A 16,351-nucleotide genomic window follows, 5' to 3' on the forward strand; every position below is an offset into this window, starting at 1 on the left:
ATATTATTCTTCATCTCTTTACGTACCTAATTTATAAGTTAGACTTTATCATAGATATGTATGTATATGAAAAAACATAGTTCCATCCTGGCTAATACGGTGAAACCCTGTCTCTACTTAAAAATACAAAAAACTAGCCGGGCGACGAGGCGGGCGCCTGTAGTCCCAGCTACTCGGGAGGCTGAGGCAGGAGAATGTCGTAAACCCGGGAGGCGGAGCTTGCAGTGAGCTGAGATACGGCCACTGCACTCCAGCCTGGGCGACAGAGCGAGACTCCGTCTCAAAAAAAAAAAAAAAAAAAAAAAAAAGAAAAAACATAGTATATATAGAGTTCAGTACTATCTGTGGTTTCAGGCATACACTGGGCATCTTGGAAGGTACTGCCCACAGGTAAGAGGGAATTGCTATATTTAGCTGAAGAGATTCCGAAGCAAAGTGTTGAAGGAGTGGCTTGGTTCCTCCTGACTGCTTATAGTAAAATGTGAAAGGAGGGAGATTAATTAAAGAAGTGAGAAGTCACGCCTATAATCCCAGCACTTTTGGAGGCTGAGGCAGGTGGATCACCTGAGGTCAGGAATTTCAGACCAGACTGGCCAACATGTTGAAACCCTGTCTCTACTAAAATACAAATATTAGCTGGGCGTGGTGGCATGCACCTGTAATCCCAGCTACTTGGGAGGCTGAGGCAGAAGAATTGTTTGACCCTGGGAGGCAGAGGTTGCGGTGAGCCAAGATTGTGCCACTGCACTCCAGCCTGGGCAATAGACTGAGACTCTGTCTCAAACAAAAAACAAAACAAAACAAAACAAAACAAACAAACAAAAAAAGTGAGAAATAACAATAGAATTCTCAGCTCCCAACTGACGGAATGAATTTCCTCTTGGCCAAGGAGACCCCAGAGAAACTGAAGCTGAGTTTCTGGCCATGATGGGATGGAGGTCAGAAACACCTCATTATCCCCTTGCCCTCAACAGTTGCCATCAATCTTTCTTCTCTAAGGGCTAAACAGAAACCACCCCTTTCAAAAGACTCTACACTGATAATGTAGATAACTAGCTTATTTCCCCAGGTACAGAACAAAGATGAGATTAATCGTTTCTTCACCCCTCCCTGAGATGTCTGCTTCCTCTGTTCCTTTTATCTTCATTCATCTTATCTTATGTAAAATGTAAATTTTGGGGGTACTAACTAAAGTCTCTCAGCTATGTAATCATTTACCTCATTGCCCCCTCCTTCCTTTTAAGGAAAATGTAGAACTACTAAACCTTTTAAGAACATCTCTGAAAAATACAGCCACAGATGTGTCTGTGACTCACATCTTTCCTGGGTGCATCCTTCAGCTGGCTCCATAAACCTCGACTGATTGAGACACCTGCCTCTGTCACTCGTTTTGGTTGTCAGAAAAAAACAATTAAGCAAAAAGGAAGCAGAACTTGAAGATTTTGCAAAATTTCAGCCTTTCCCTATTGCAAAAAAAAAAAAAAAAAATTAGAAAGCTTGTTCTGAAGAAAACACTGAGAATGTGTCTGAACAATCACGTGGTGAAGAGATCATGAGGCCAGGAATGGCGGCTCATGCCTGTAATCCCAGCACTTTGGGAGGCTGAGGTGAGGGGATCACTTTAGCCCAGGAGTTTGAGACCAGCCTGGGCAACATAGTGAGACCCTGTCCCTGTAAAAAATAAAAATAAAAATTTGAACAATAGAGATCATGAGTACATCTCATGCACTTCATCAGCTATCTTGGCAGAATCCAGGAATGGGATTATACAAGTGAAGACACTGCCAGTTTGAACTAAAGTGGGTAGGGAAAGCAGGACAGAACGAAGGATAACTCTCAACCTTCTTGGAATCTACAGGACCGAACCATAGAGCCATCAGCTACGAATGTGTGCTAAGAATGAAGCAGAAGGTGATTAAAGAATCATCAGGGGTGCCACTGCCACCATAGGCCCCAGAACCAAGGTGTTTTCTCCTCTGTTTCCAAGGGCAGGGCTTTGTCTCTGGTTTCAGCCAGGACAATCCCATCCAGTGCCTCAGGGGTGGACTGCTCTCTGAAGAAAGCTGTGTGAACAAGGAAGCTTGAAAGAGCTGTGGAGGTGATGCTGCCACCTCAGTGGGCCTTTAGGGCAGAGCATCAAACCAAAGAAGCTTATTCTCAAGTCTTGAGATCTAATGGAATTTGCCTTGCTAGGTTTTGTACTTGCTTGAAACCCGACACTCCTTTCTTATTTCTTTCTTATTGTTCTTTCTTATTATTCTCCTTCCTTATTTCTCCCTTTTGGTATAGCAATGTCTATCCTATGGCTGTACCCCCATTGTGTTTTGGAAGCACATAACTTGTGTGCGTTCACAGATGTACAGATAGAGAGCAGTTTGCCTCAGGATAAATCATGCCTTGGTTCTCACTCATACCTGATTTAAATGATATTTAGATGAGACTTTAGACGAGTCGATGGTGTTATGAGTTAAGACTTTGGAGGCTGTTGGAGTGCAGGAAACGTATTTTGCAGTGCAAGAAGGACATACATTTTGGGGGTGCCACGCGTGCAATGCTATAGACAGCTGTGTCTCTCCAAAATTCATATGTTAAAGCTCTAACCCCCAATGTGACCGTAGTTGGAGATAAGACCATTAGCAGGAAATTAAAGCTAAATAAGGTCATAAGCATTGGACCTCATTTGATAAGACTGTGGCTTTTTAAGAAGAGGAAGAGCTGCCTCTCCCTCTTTCTCTTCCTCTCCTCCCCTCCTTCCTGCCTTTTCCCTTCCCTCCACTGTGTGAAGACACAGCAAAAAGGTCATCTATAAGCCAGGAAGAGAGCTCTCACCAGGAACTGAATTGGCTGGTACCCTGATCTTGGGCTTCTCAGTCTCTAGAACTTTTAGAAATAGGTTTCTGTTGTTTAATCCATCTAGTATTTTCTTTTGACAGGCTGAGCTAAGACAGGGAGGATGGTGGAACATCTGATGATGGCAGTGCCGTCAAACCCATCTTGTCCCAAACATCCCTTGAAGGTCCCAGAACCATTCCAGAGTGGGATGTCCTATCTTAGCATCCAAAGTATCAGTAGGTATTACCCCAACCCAATCCCCAGAAACTGGAAACATTCCATTTGGTGCCGTCCTGAAGTGTCTGTAACAAAAATCCCACACACTTGAGTCTTTTTCATCGGTTTTATTAGCATCAATATATACAAAGTGGAAAATGACTTAATTTCATTATTTTAGCTTAGAAAGTTTGTTTTGCTTTTTATTCTGTTTGGCGATAAAATGGAAATGAAGATTTCCCAGGAGAAAGCCTACCTTTGGGGGTGCTGAACAACTCAAATAATATCTGACCTCAAATGACCCATCATGCCTAGTCAAGGACATAGGAAGGTCATGCCCTTTGGATTCACTCAAAGGGCATTTTTGCCTGAGGCCCATGCCTCAGCCTAAAGCTACCCACATATTTGCCAAATCCCTACTTCTTACACAACCTTCCTGATTATGCAGATGCTTTGCTTCCTTCTGGGCTGTTTGGCAGTTTTCAAAGCTATCAGCCTGAGGTTCTATAGGCTCTCCAAGGGGTGAGCTTCAAAAGATCATAGTTAAAGCACATCTATGAAACTAACTAAGAATGGCCATCAGGTAGCGATCAGAATACTTATGTTAGCTAAATAATTCTTAAAAAAAAAAAAAAAAAAGCAAAAAGCTGAGCTTCAAGCTAAAGAGGGTCGAGTGTGTGCATTTTTAAAGCACAGGGTGGTAGCTGACAGATACAGCTTATATGAATTAGCATGTAATACACGCCATCACATGCATTCTCTGAAGCTCACAATCTCTGTAAACGTATTTCCCCACTGTTTTAAAAACAAAGAGTGGCTTGTAGGAAGGCTCAGTCCATTCTCGAGTTTCTCAAGAGTGTATCCTATTCAAAAATATTTAATCCCAATGGGTTTTAATATTGATCTTATAAAAACAGACGTATATGAACTGTAATGAGATGCCTTGCACATTTTTGGCACTATTGTTTTTTTACCTTTACATATTACAAATACACATTCAGATATTTTAAAAAGAAAAATAGACGCCAACCTGTCTTTTCAATCACACTGTACATCGTTGAACTCGTATGATCCGTCTCTAGGCTAAAACAAACTTTTAAAACATGGTTACAGGTGCGGTACTACTAAGACAGAACTGAGACACTGGTCTCCTGAAAAAAACAACAATGACAGCAACAACAACAAAAAAACAAAAAACCCAATGCCTTTTCTATCTTTCCAATAGCGAATAAGAACACCTGGGGTGTGGCCTGGCTAGTTTTGGGGATAGGGTTAGAATAAAGATTTATATTTTGTCAGTCTTTATAAAAGGCAAATGTTTAGTTTTCACATAACCATAATATGTTCTAAAATCAAATATTATTAACAGAGTTCTTCATTCCAGGTGATCCAGGTTTAGGGTTAGACTAAGCATCAAATAAAATGGATTGGGTTCTGCCTTTTAAGGAAAGATTACATTATTTTTCTTGTTATCTTTCTCCAAACATGACATTGTTCACTAATGGCCTGCAACACTTCTCTGGTTCTTGCATTAAATGGGGCTTTGGGTCCTGGAAAACAGCCTTTAGCTATTTCTTGCCGTGGACCACACAAGCATGCCTTCAGGAGTATATATGCAAGATTCTTTTCTGGCAGAAGGAAAATATTCTGGTCTTAGACCCCAAGATTGAGGTCTGAGTTCCTGCTGGCAAGGAGAGTACCTGTGTGCATAAAACCAACTTTCACTATCTTGCTTAAGATGTTTTGAATGTAACCACCAACACATAGACTCCCCACCATTCTCCCTACGGCTAGAAAGATCTTTTCTTGTTTGAAAACCAGCAGACTTGAAACAATTCCAGAGAGAATGGGAGGCACCAAAGAGAGTTCCAAATGCCACTGAGCCCGTGTGCCTGTCCAAGCCATTGACTGTCACCGGTCCCAGGAAAGTGAGTCTGCTTTACACATAGTATTTCTTCCATGCACCCGCACCCTCCACCTTCTCTTTATTCCTGTATTTAGAAAAGAATTTTTCAAAGAGTCACACATGCACCAGCCTCACTGGGTTGGGGGAAAACAGACCCTGATAAAATAGGAGGAATGCCCATGTGATTAGATGTGGGGCTATGGAATCCTTTCTGGATGACATTCCTCTCTCTGTCTTCATTGACGTTCACGTCAGATGATACGGGATTCCACTGGACGGTTTGCTGTGATTTAAAATCCCCTGCCCCTGTTCTCTGCAGCTCCTCAGTCAGCATTCACACCATCCCCCAACATTCAGACAGCTTCAGAGAATAGAAAAATAGATTCTTCTCACAGGACCTCCCGCCCCCTGAAATACTTGATGGCAAGTATATTCGAAGATGACACCTTGTAGAGAATCCGTGCACTTGAGTCTCCTCTGTTTTGAGAGCTGAGAGATATTCCAGAACCCCAGGAGAAAACAGAGCTCACCCCTGGATTTCCAAACATAGCACCTCCTTTTTCCCATCACAAATCCTTGTCACTGTATGAGTGGGGCCGCCGGTGCCTTCTAAGCCTGTGTGTTTATTACCACAGCTTGAGAGTGGCTTGCTGAACATGGTGATCGATTCTGGTACTTGTAGCATAAATTACGTGCTCTTTCATCGTTGAAAGAGTGTCAAAGAACAGAACATTTTATTAACCCACTTCCCTTACCCAATGATCCCCCTCACCCAATTCTTCATTGGAACTCTCAAACCTCTCATTTTTTCTCTGAAAAATTCCCTTTGGTCATTTATCACCTTTTTAGAAAGAAAACGTTTTCTTGTTTTGTCACTGTCCAACAAGGCCAGAGTGGTAAAAGACAAGGTTTATGTAACACCTTTGCTACCTTCAGAAGAACCGTGAGAAGGAGGGGATGTGGTAAAACCTTTCAGAAGTTGGTAGAATGGAAAGAGAGGACACAGAATTTGTTTTGGAGCACAGTTCCCCAAATGGGTTTAAGTACCCATGCTAAATTCCAACCCAAACTAAGCCAACAAGAAATACCCTTTTCCAACCTAATCTTGGGACTTAGATTTGTACTGAAAACACCATGGGCATGGTTCCCAAAGATGCATGCAATTCGATGCAGCCTTAGCATGGCATTGCTGATGGGAGAAACTCCATCTGTTGTTTTGTGTTTTTGCTGCTGCGATTTGCCACTTTGCAAGTCTTCCACCTGCCTTCAGAATTGAGGCTGTAACATGAATTTTGCTGAGGCCGCAAAACATCCAAACCCACACCTATTTCACTTTTAAATATAATAAATACAGGGAAGAAAACAGTAAACCTTCAATAAAGAGTCTAAAGAAAAGACAGTCAACATTCTGGGGTTTCAATCAAATGCCACATGATCTCTGGATGAACGTCTCGAGGAGATTGTGGCTGAGGTTCACAAGTCCCCTTCTCAAGTGTAGCTCTCTTTAGATAGAAACCTCATACTCTCTGGTTTCCTGCAAGAGAGAGAAGCACAGATTTGTCAAACCCTTGTGTGGTAGAGTGATATACATAGGGGGATGCAGTTCTTGGCACCTCCGTATGTCCATGCCCTTGGTCGTGACTTTGCAGTGCCCTCTCACTCTGACCCTGACTTGCTTTTGCCAATGGGTTATAAGGAAATGGGGTACAACAGCTGCTTGAAACATACTTGTATGTTTCTGCTCACATCCTGCCCATCTGTCATCACCATAAGCTAGGCTTTAGTTGCTGCAGGAAAATGAAAGACACACAAAGCAGAGCTGAGTCACCCAGCCATCAACCAGACAATGTCAGGATTACCACCCAGCTAAAACGCTGACCCACAGACTGATGAGCAAATGAATGCTTGTGGCATTAAGCCATTGAGTTCGGAGATGTTTGTTACTCAGCATTACTATAGCTCTAGGTCACGGATACACTCTACTAATAAGTATTCATAATGTCTAGTCTCTAAAATTCTTTATTTCAGTCTGACCTTTTCCCATGATTTCAAAGCAAGCTACATAGAATGCAAAACAACATATGCCCTGATCTACCATTGCCATATGAAATGACTACAACATGTGGGTAGTTGGATTTCTTCAGTATTTATGGAGTGTGAGTAATGTATTCCAAGCCCCAGGAACAAGGAGCAAGGAGATAGAAGAAGTCACAGGCTCAGCCCTGGACGTTGTCACTGTTACATACTTTAACAGAAGTCTCCAGCTCACATTCAGCCAACACAGATATGCAATCACATCTATGCTTCATGGTACATGGGGTGTGGTGGGCAGGCCTCAAGGTGGTCTCCATGATCCCCACCTCCTGGGGCTCATGCCTTTGTGTGGTCCTCTTCTTTTAAGGGTGGGTAGAGACTTGATTCTAACTAGGAGAATACACAGGTGGTAGGATGTCACTTCCATGTTTGCATGACACAAGCTTATGACTTCTATCTTGCAAGATGACTCTCTCTTGCTGACTTTGAAGAAGCCAGCTGCTATGTCATGAGATGCTCTATGGAGAGGCCCAAATGGAAGAAACTGAGGGTGGCCCCTAGAAGACAGCTCAAAGAAATTGAGGCCCTCATTCTAACAACCTGCAAGGAACTGAATGCTGCCAACAACCATGTGAGTTTAGAAGTGGATCCTTCCCTGGTTGAGCCTCAGATGAGACTGCAGCCCAGTTGCTGCCTTGTTTGTAGCCTGTGAGTCATAAAGCAGGCGGTCCAGCTAAGCTGTGCCTGGCTTCCTGACTTATAGAAACTATGAGATAATAAATGTGTGTTGTTAATTTAGGCCCCTAAGTTTGCAGTAATATTGTTACACATCAATAGATAACTAACACAGGAGATCAGAGGAAGTGGAGGTGAAGGAAGGTTAGTGGGACAAGAAACAAGTCAGGTTTATTCCCCCCAAACACTGGGAGATAGCTGCACATCGTTATACAGTGAATTTGAAGGATGATGATTTTGCAAACTCATAACCAGCCTTTTGCTTCCTCGCATATGCCCTGGACCTTTGCACATGCTCTCCCATCTGTCTGACATCCTCTTCAGCCCACTGTCCAAGCCCTAACCACTTCCCATGTCTCAGCTTTACTCTCACTTTCTCAATAATGCCTTGCCCAACTCCAAGTGTCCCCATTATACATTCTCCTAGCAACCCTGTTCAATTTTTTTCATAGTCCTTAAAAAGTATTATTTGTTGTAATCAAAATATTCATGGGCACATTGGATTGTCGGAGGTTCAAGGGAGGCAAGATAGCATGGCAATTAGGAGTGTCAGGTTGAATTTGCATCCTGGCTTCAGGCTGTGCATCCTGGCTGTGCGCCACCTTGGCTAAATTATTCTTTCCTCTCTCTGGACCTCAATGTCCTCATCAATCAATTAGAGATAACTGTGGAACGTATTGCAGAGAGCTGCAAGGATTCAAGGAGATTATGCATTTAAAGTGCTCAGCACATGACATGTATTATTATTGATAATAGTAATTCACAAGACGGTAAGCTCATTAATGGTGGAATCTGTGTCTGTTTGGGTTCATGACTATGTTCCTAGCACCTAACACAGGGTCTGACACTCAAATGTGTAGGGATGTTTCACATGCCATTGAGCAAAGGGTGGAGCCCAGTGGGATGTGTGGGAATACTGCACGTTGCCACCAGACCACCGGTGGTCTGCTGTCTGTGGGTCTTGAGTGCAGCCTCTTTTTTCTGTGGGTGTTCTGCTGACAGTAATCAGCCTCTTGGGCTCGTCCTCAGCACCAATCACTTGTAAAGAGAGCTGGGTTCTCCCAGCAGTTATCTCTTTAGGGCTCTTCGTGGGGATAAGACAGGACCACTGGCTGTGCGCAATAGGAAATGAAATGTTTTGTCTTATTGTTGGTGAATTCAGAGCAAAGAGGGAGGGAACTGGAAAGAGACGAGAGAGATCAACTCACCCCTGTCTCATAAATGGGGTTGTCAAACTCGGTTTCCACGGTGATCTGGCTGTAGGGGTGGGAGTACATCAGAGGCAGGCGGAGATTGGAATAGTAGCGACATCTAGGGGAGAGAAAGGAGACAGAAGTTACTTCTCCCCAGCTAGGAGACACATTACAATATTGAACGGGAACAGTTGGTGCCACTTCCTGAGCAGCGGCACCTCTGTGAATGACAACGAGGATGTGTGCAAACAGCCTTTCGCAGGCGAGAATCCTACTGAGGTGAAAGCAGAAATCATAACTGCTCTCAAATTGCAACCCAGGCAGTGAGAACCAAAGCCTTGTGACCCCCTCTTACTAGGGAGGGGGCGGAGCTTGATTTGTTTTCTCCTGGAAGGTCACTCAAGTCCCTCTTGAATGCAAAGGGAAACAAGAACAAGGATGAGCATTTATTGAGCACCTACTGTATGCCATATTGCCCTAGATCAGCCTTCCTTGACCACCTATTTATTTATTTGTTTTGAGACAGGGTCTTGCTCTGTCATCCAGGTTGTAGTGCAGTGGTGTCATGTCGGCTCACTGCAACCTCTGCCTCCTGGGCTCAAGTGGTTCTTCTACCTGCATGCACCACCACATTTGGCTAATTTTTTGTTTTTTGTTTTTTTTTTAAGAGACGAGATCTCACTATATTGCCCATTGCCCAGGCTGGTCTCAAACTCCTGGGCCCAAGCAATCCTCCAGCCTTGGCCTCCCAAAGTGCTGGGATGATGGGGATAAACCACCATGCCTGGCCCATGACCACCTATTTAAAGGTGATTTCTCTGTTACTCACCACACCTAACCATTTCCTTCATTGTGTTTACCTTAGTGTGTTATAATTTATTTGTGTACTTACTCTACCCTGTCCCCAGTAGACTGTGGGCTCCATAAGGGCAGGGACGATTTATGTTAGGCATGTTCCTGCCTCAGAACCTTTGCACATGCTGTTTCCCTGCATGAAACCCTCCTCTTTCACGTATCTGCATAGGTTTCTTTTGTTTTTGAAATGGAGTCTTGCTCTGTTGCCGAGGCTGGAGTGCAGTATCACGATCTCGGCTCCCTGCAATCTCCTCCTCCGAGGTTCAAGTGATTCTTCTCCCTCAGCCTCCCAAGTAGCTGGGATTACAGGCGCCCACCACCATGCCCAGGCGAATTGTATGTTTTATATTTTTAGTAGAGATGGGGTTCCACCATGTTGGCCAGGCTGGTCTCGAACTCCTGACCTCAAGTGATTCACCTGCCTTGGCCTCCCAAAGTCCTGGGATTACAGTTGTGAGCCATCATGCCTGGCCTGCATAGGTTTCTCATGATCACTTTCAAGTCCTTGCTCAAATGTCATTTCTCAGTGGGGCCTCCTCTAGCTACATTATTTAAAAGTCAACCACCACTTCTATTCCAGAATTCTTGCCCCCTCCCAGCCTTCTCTTCCTGCACTTATCAGTTTTTAACACACATATTTTCTTTTTTTTTTTTTGAGACGGAGTCTCACTCTGTCACCCAGGCTGGGGTGCAGTGGCGCGATCTTGGGTCACTGCAAGCTCCGCCTCCCGGGTTTACACCATTCTCCTGCCTCAGCCTCCGGAGTAGCTGGTACTACAGGCGCCCGCCACCTCGCCGGGCTAGTTTTTTGTATTTTTTTTAGTAGAGACGGGGTTTCACCGTGTTCGCCAGGATGGTCTCGATCTCCTGACCTCGTGATCTGCCCATCTCGGCCTCCCAAAGTGCTGGGATTACAGGCTTGAGCCACCGCGCCTGGCTAACACACATATTTTCTTACATACTTTGCTTATTGTCTATCTTTCCTTGTTAGAACTTGAACCCCAGGAGAGCAAATATTTCCTTCTATTTTTTTTTTTTTTCCACAAATGATGTTTCTAGTACCCAGAAAACTGCCTGGCACCTAGTAGGTGCTCAACAACAGTGAATGTGAATGAATGAGTGGCTATTCTGGGACGTGGTTTAGTATCTTCCTTCTGCATCCAATGCAAGTTTCTATGACCCCTCAACCCCTGGGACAGTGTCTGATATACAACAGATTGCCAATACATATTTGTTGAATAAATGAGTGAATGCATGAGTGAGTGATGGAAGGAAAGAATCAACATGTCTGGCAATATGTCATATCTACGTCCTCCACTAAACCATAACCTCCTTGAGGGCAGGAATAGTATTTGTCTTACTTGCTTGGAGGCTTCATAATTGCCCAGTGTAAATATTTATCCCACAGAATTGGGCTGAATCTGGGCATCTCTGCGATCACACAAATGCCACTATGCCCGACCTACAGGTGGAGACCTTGAGGCTCAGAGAGGTGAACCACCCAGTCCCTCTGAGAGCTGGTGGCTGAGTGCTTGGCAGTCGTCTCCCCCATCAGCTCCCTACCTTGTGATGTAAATGTAGGCTCCTCCCAGCAGTAAGGAGATGATGAGGACCGGGATGAAGATAGCCAGGGCCATGTTCCCCCCTTCCAGCGACGTCTCTGCTGCCGCTTCTGCTACTGAACACAGGAGCCAGTGAGGTCCTCATTTCCCAGGTATCTGACTCCCAGTGAGTGCCCACCTGCCCAGTTCTCCACCCTTTGGAGACGGCTTTCCAAGGTCTAAGGCTCTGTGAGGGCCTTAGACCTTGGAGGGCCATCTATAAAGACTAGAGGAAATGGTGCTGGTCCTTTGCAAGGGGTCCCAGACTCATCCTTGGGTGGGTTGGCCATAAGAGCTACAGAAAATTACACTGTTTGAAACCTGATCGTACCATTCCCATTTTTTGGGGGCTACAGTTAAAATCTGGTTAAAGTCCAATTCACAGGAAAACTAGGAGAAAATCCCAAATTCAGTAACCAGGAAAGCAGATTTGCTGGACATTCCATGGAGTGGAGAAGAGAAACAGGAATGGGTCTGGACCCCAGATGCAGGAGTGGTGGGCGAATATGGGTTTGTGTGTGTCGTTGAGTTGAACAGTGCTGGTGGTTTCTAAGGGATTCTCAGACCTGGTGCTCACCTGTGGAGCGGGGAGCTTGTTGCATGCAGACTGGCGGGCCCCTCCTAGACCTTTTGAGTCCCACTCTCCAGTCCAGGAGTGGGCTCTGAGCATTGGGGACAGCTCTCCGTCCTGCATACCCCAAAGACACCCCAACTCTGAAGGCCCGGTTTTGATTCCCAGAGGCTACCCTTGCACATTCCCTGGCTGCTCTCTCAGCCTCCCATTATTTGTGGCAATTGCAAGAACTATAACAGCTGCTGCAGGGGCCTGGGGCAGAGGGCTGCTTTCCCAGCATAGCTTGAAGGCGGATCCTCCATCCCTTCTAGAAACTTGGCCTCCAGGTTTCCTCTGCCATTCTCCACGGTCACATCTAATAGAGCTTGGCTGTACACCAATCTATAACCCATTAACCACCACTTTATGGGGTCTGAAAAATCAATCCTAATACCCACAATAAATGCACGAGCACAAAACGGTACGAAGGCTCTCATAAGCTCCGAGCAACCCCAGCCCTTTGAGACGTTCTCATGGTTCATTGGTCGGCAAAAGGCAGAAAAAGGATACTCTGAATGGAGACTAACACGAAGTGCCCTCTATTTTCCAAGTGGAGTGTCTAATTCATGCTCCTTCACTTATATTTGAGCACTGGTTCCACCCGCTTGGATTCAAGTGTTGTCTGTTACAAGGAACAGCCACTAGTGAAATGTAATTTACATAGCCCCAGATTCTAAGTGAACTCATTGTTGTCAGAAAGCTAAAGATGGCTCCAGGAATAATCAAAACTGCTTGACTGGGTAAAAACACTTTTTTTTTTTTTTTAAAGAAACAATATATTACAGTATATATTTTAAAAAATATATACTGTAATATACTGTATTTGTATTTACATGTATATACAGTAATATATTACAGTATATATTTTGCATCGCAGCCCCGGTGAGTGGTTTTGTACCGAATTCAATAGCGGTGACATAGAACGCTGGACATTTTACACACGGGAGGGGTTGGAAAGGGAAGGAACCACAAAATGAAAACAAAACTGAAATAAAATCCTGGATAGATTTTAACATCTGCTCCTCATGAATAAGTCTCAGTTGGGAATTTCTAATAAAAGGAGAGCTGAAGTAAGGAGACATGGGAGAAGGGGTGGGTATGTTGAGGGGAAAAAAGACTCAGGGAAAAATGGACCATTGAATGCTTCCAGGGCAAACTCTTCTCTCTGGAGACCAGGGGAGGACTCCCAGCACGGAAGGTGACACGTCACCGGATTTAGTTCCCTTTCATGGCATCATGAAAAGTTTCACAATAGGGTTATGCCTTTCTCAGGCTTATGGGCTCTGAGCTTTCCTTATCTCATTGCTGTTACCATGTAAAGAACATCTGTCAAATCCCTTTCAGGTTACTCGTAGGATCCTGACTTGCAAATCCCATAATTTTTTTTCCCTTACAATATTATTTTAAAATTATCTTTGGCAGTGTGAAGGTAGAAGTTATTTATTTTTTTTAAGTGTCTAAATAAAGATATTCAAAGACCTGCCCTTGTTTTGTGTGCTATTAGTTTGATTTATTAAACTTTTTTTTTTCATTCTGGAACTCACCTTCTAAAGCATGTTCAAAACTGTCTTGATTAACTGAAAGAGAAATCAGGAAGCATTGGTCAATGTAAAGTGAATTCACTTCATTTGCATGAAATGAGGCCAAAAAATTAGATGCAGAAGCCCATGCCATGCTTTAGTGAAGTTAGTGTTATGTTTTGACTTGTCTTGGGCCACTATAATCAGTGAACGTGCCTGGGGACTCTTCACTTCCTAAGTTCCCAAGAGAAGATGAGATAGATAAGACCCAACGTCAACAACAGTGATAGTGAATAATTACTGAACACTCACCGCGTGTCCAAAACTGTGCCAAGAACTCTATATACATTTGCTCATTTAACCCTCACGACAATCTTGTTAGGTCAACGCTATTGTCATCCCCATTTTACAGATGAGCAAACAGAGGTTCAGAGAAGTGAAGTGACTTCTCTGACATCACACAGCTTCTCAGTGATGGAGGTAGGATTTCCATCTGGGCTGCTCAAGCGCTCTGGTTTCTGCTGTCAATCATGTGGTTAGGGTCTTTTCATCATTTTCACGTGGGGCAAAGCACGAATGGATTGCGAGGCCCAAGACCTTTATACAAAATCCAGCCAGAGATGGAACTGTTTTCCTGTTTGGAAGACTATCTATGTACACCTCTCTAATTTCATTTTTATTCCTTTTTATTTGATGAGGCTTTGTATCCCATGTGAAACTATTTTTTTTTTTTTGAGACGGAATCTCGCTCTGTCGCCCAGGCTGGAGTGCAGTGGCGCACAGTCTCTGCTGACTGCAGAAACTATTTTTAATCATTTATATTTTCTGTAAAACTTCTCTGGAGATTCAAGATGATGGGGACTGGCACCCCATCTTTGTCATCAGTCATCGTGGTAGCTGCGCACAAAAAAATACCAACAAGGATGGATGTTTATTACAGGAATGCAAAACCCCAGCGTGAAGGACTTTGACGAAAAAATTGCAGCATTAGGGGATAGGAGAGAGTGGCCACCAAAGGCTCAGCTATACTCATGTCTCCAATCCCAAGACATCCTAATCCATGCCTTGGTTAAAGTCACTCTCTGGTTTACGTCATCATCACACCATGACAACAAAACCAGCTGAAAAGCTAGCTAGCTAACTAAGTGCACACATCTCTGCAGCTTTGGCATCAAGAAAATGGAAAGATTGAAGCAGATGGTCCCGCCCCAAGACGTGAGTTGCACCGTGGTTGAGTGGGAGTGTGTGAATGTCCATGGAATCCTAGAACTGGGAGGAGGCATTGAATCTTGTGTCCCTTGGAACCCTGTGCTCATGGACCGCAGGGGGCATGTTAAATGCAGATTCCTGGGCCATTCCTGGGACTTGCCAGGGCAGTATTCTCAGGGGTGGACCTCTGCAGGTCTCACCAATACCCCAGCAGTTCTGATGCATCCAGTGGGCTCACTGGCTCCTCTTTAGAAACTCTGATCTGGGCTCCCCCAGTTAGTTCACAAAAAGGGAAATCAAGGTCAGAGAGGGAGGGGGAGCTCACTCAAGGTCACACAGGTGGTCCACAACAGAACCGGGCTGGAGCCTGGGGGGGCCACGTCCCAGTCAGGTGGCCTCCCATTGGCATTGAGCTGCTTCCCCTCCTGCAGACCACAATGTCATGCATTCCAGTTTCTTTTTCTGAAGAGGAAGTGATTTATCATTTCCTTACAGAGTTGGTGGTGGGACGGATCTCAGGAGTGGAAATGGGGAGGGAAGAAAGGTGCAGGGGTCTCCCCAGAGCCTTTTCTGCTAGCAATTCCATCACAGTTGTGGGAGAAAGCAGTGAGCTGGTGCACCTTGTGGGGCTTCTAGGGATACTAGCCCATAGAAAAGAGAGGTTTCAGGGATCACCTGCAAAATGGAGCCTCTTTTTATCTTTTCCTGTTTTTTTTTTTCTTTGTTTTTGGTCATTTGTGTGTGTATATGTGTGTGTATATATATATATAATTTTTTTTTTTTTTTTTTTTTTTTACAGAGTCTTGCTCTGTCACCCAGGCTGGAGTGCAGTGGTGCGATCTCAGCTCACAACAACCTCAGCCTCCTGGTTTCAAGCAATTCTCCTACTTCAGCCTCCAAGTAGCTGGGATTACAGGTGCACACTACCATGCCCGGCTACATTTGTGTATATTCTGATGGTAGTTTTATTTTCCTACCAGTTTGGTAGCATTTAAAAAAAATTGAAAACATACAGTGCTGGTGAGGATGTGGAGAAATGGACATTATTACATGTCGTTGGTGAGCGTGGATTGCTCCAATTGCGGGCAACGATTTGGTGACATCCAGGACAACTCTCGGTATCCACAGGCCTTTGCCCACACCATCAATCCTGCTTTGAGGAATCTGTCCTGCAGGATGAAAAGTGCCAGCATCCAAAGATTCATGGGCAAGAATGTTTTTGCAAAACAAAACAAACAAAAAACTGGAAGAGAACTGATGTCTCCATCAACAGAGGAAGGGCTGAATGCACTGGGGAACAGGCAAAGTGTGGAATGATGGGTGGCAATTAAAAAAAAAAAAACATGGTGCTACATTTGTAATAAGTAAAACACAGAGTACAGCATGATATGGACCCCCCCTCCCTTTTTTTTCTTTTGATACAGGGTCTTGCTCCCTTTCCCAGGCTGGAGTGCAGTGGTGCAGTCATGGCTCATTGCAGCCTCAACCTCCTGGGCTCAAGCAATACTCCTGCCTCAGCTTCCCAAGTAGTTGGGACTACAGGAGCGTGTCACCGTGCCCGGCTAATTTTTTTGATTTTTTTGTAGAGATGAGGTCCCACTATTTTGCCTAGGCTGGTCTCAAACTCCCAGGCTCAA

The 16,351-nt window shown here is 44.4% G+C and overlaps 1 protein-coding gene across 1 annotated transcript in view; it reads right to left on the minus strand.

Annotated features, from left to right (window-relative positions):
• Positions 1-6,284: 6,284 nt before the first annotated feature.
• Positions 6,285-16,351, minus strand: part of SEZ6L (seizure related 6 homolog like) — a 214,430-nt gene continuing 204,363 nt past the window's right edge. Inside the window, exons 14-17 of the mRNA XM_030915875.1 lie at positions 13,530-13,562; positions 11,335-11,449; positions 8,932-9,034; positions 6,285-6,488 (exon numbers count right to left, since the gene is read on the minus strand). Coding sequence (XP_030771735.1) covers positions 6,459-6,488; positions 8,932-9,034; positions 11,335-11,449; positions 13,530-13,562 — 281 coding nt within the window. The 3' untranslated portion in view covers positions 6,285-6,458. The remainder of the gene's footprint in view (positions 6,489-8,931; positions 9,035-11,334; positions 11,450-13,529; positions 13,563-16,351) is intronic.

The sequence above is a fragment of the Rhinopithecus roxellana genome, chromosome 13, assembly GCF_007565055.1.
Source record: "Rhinopithecus roxellana isolate Shanxi Qingling chromosome 13, ASM756505v1, whole genome shotgun sequence".
Taxonomy (NCBI): domain Eukaryota; kingdom Metazoa; phylum Chordata; class Mammalia; order Primates; family Cercopithecidae; genus Rhinopithecus; species Rhinopithecus roxellana.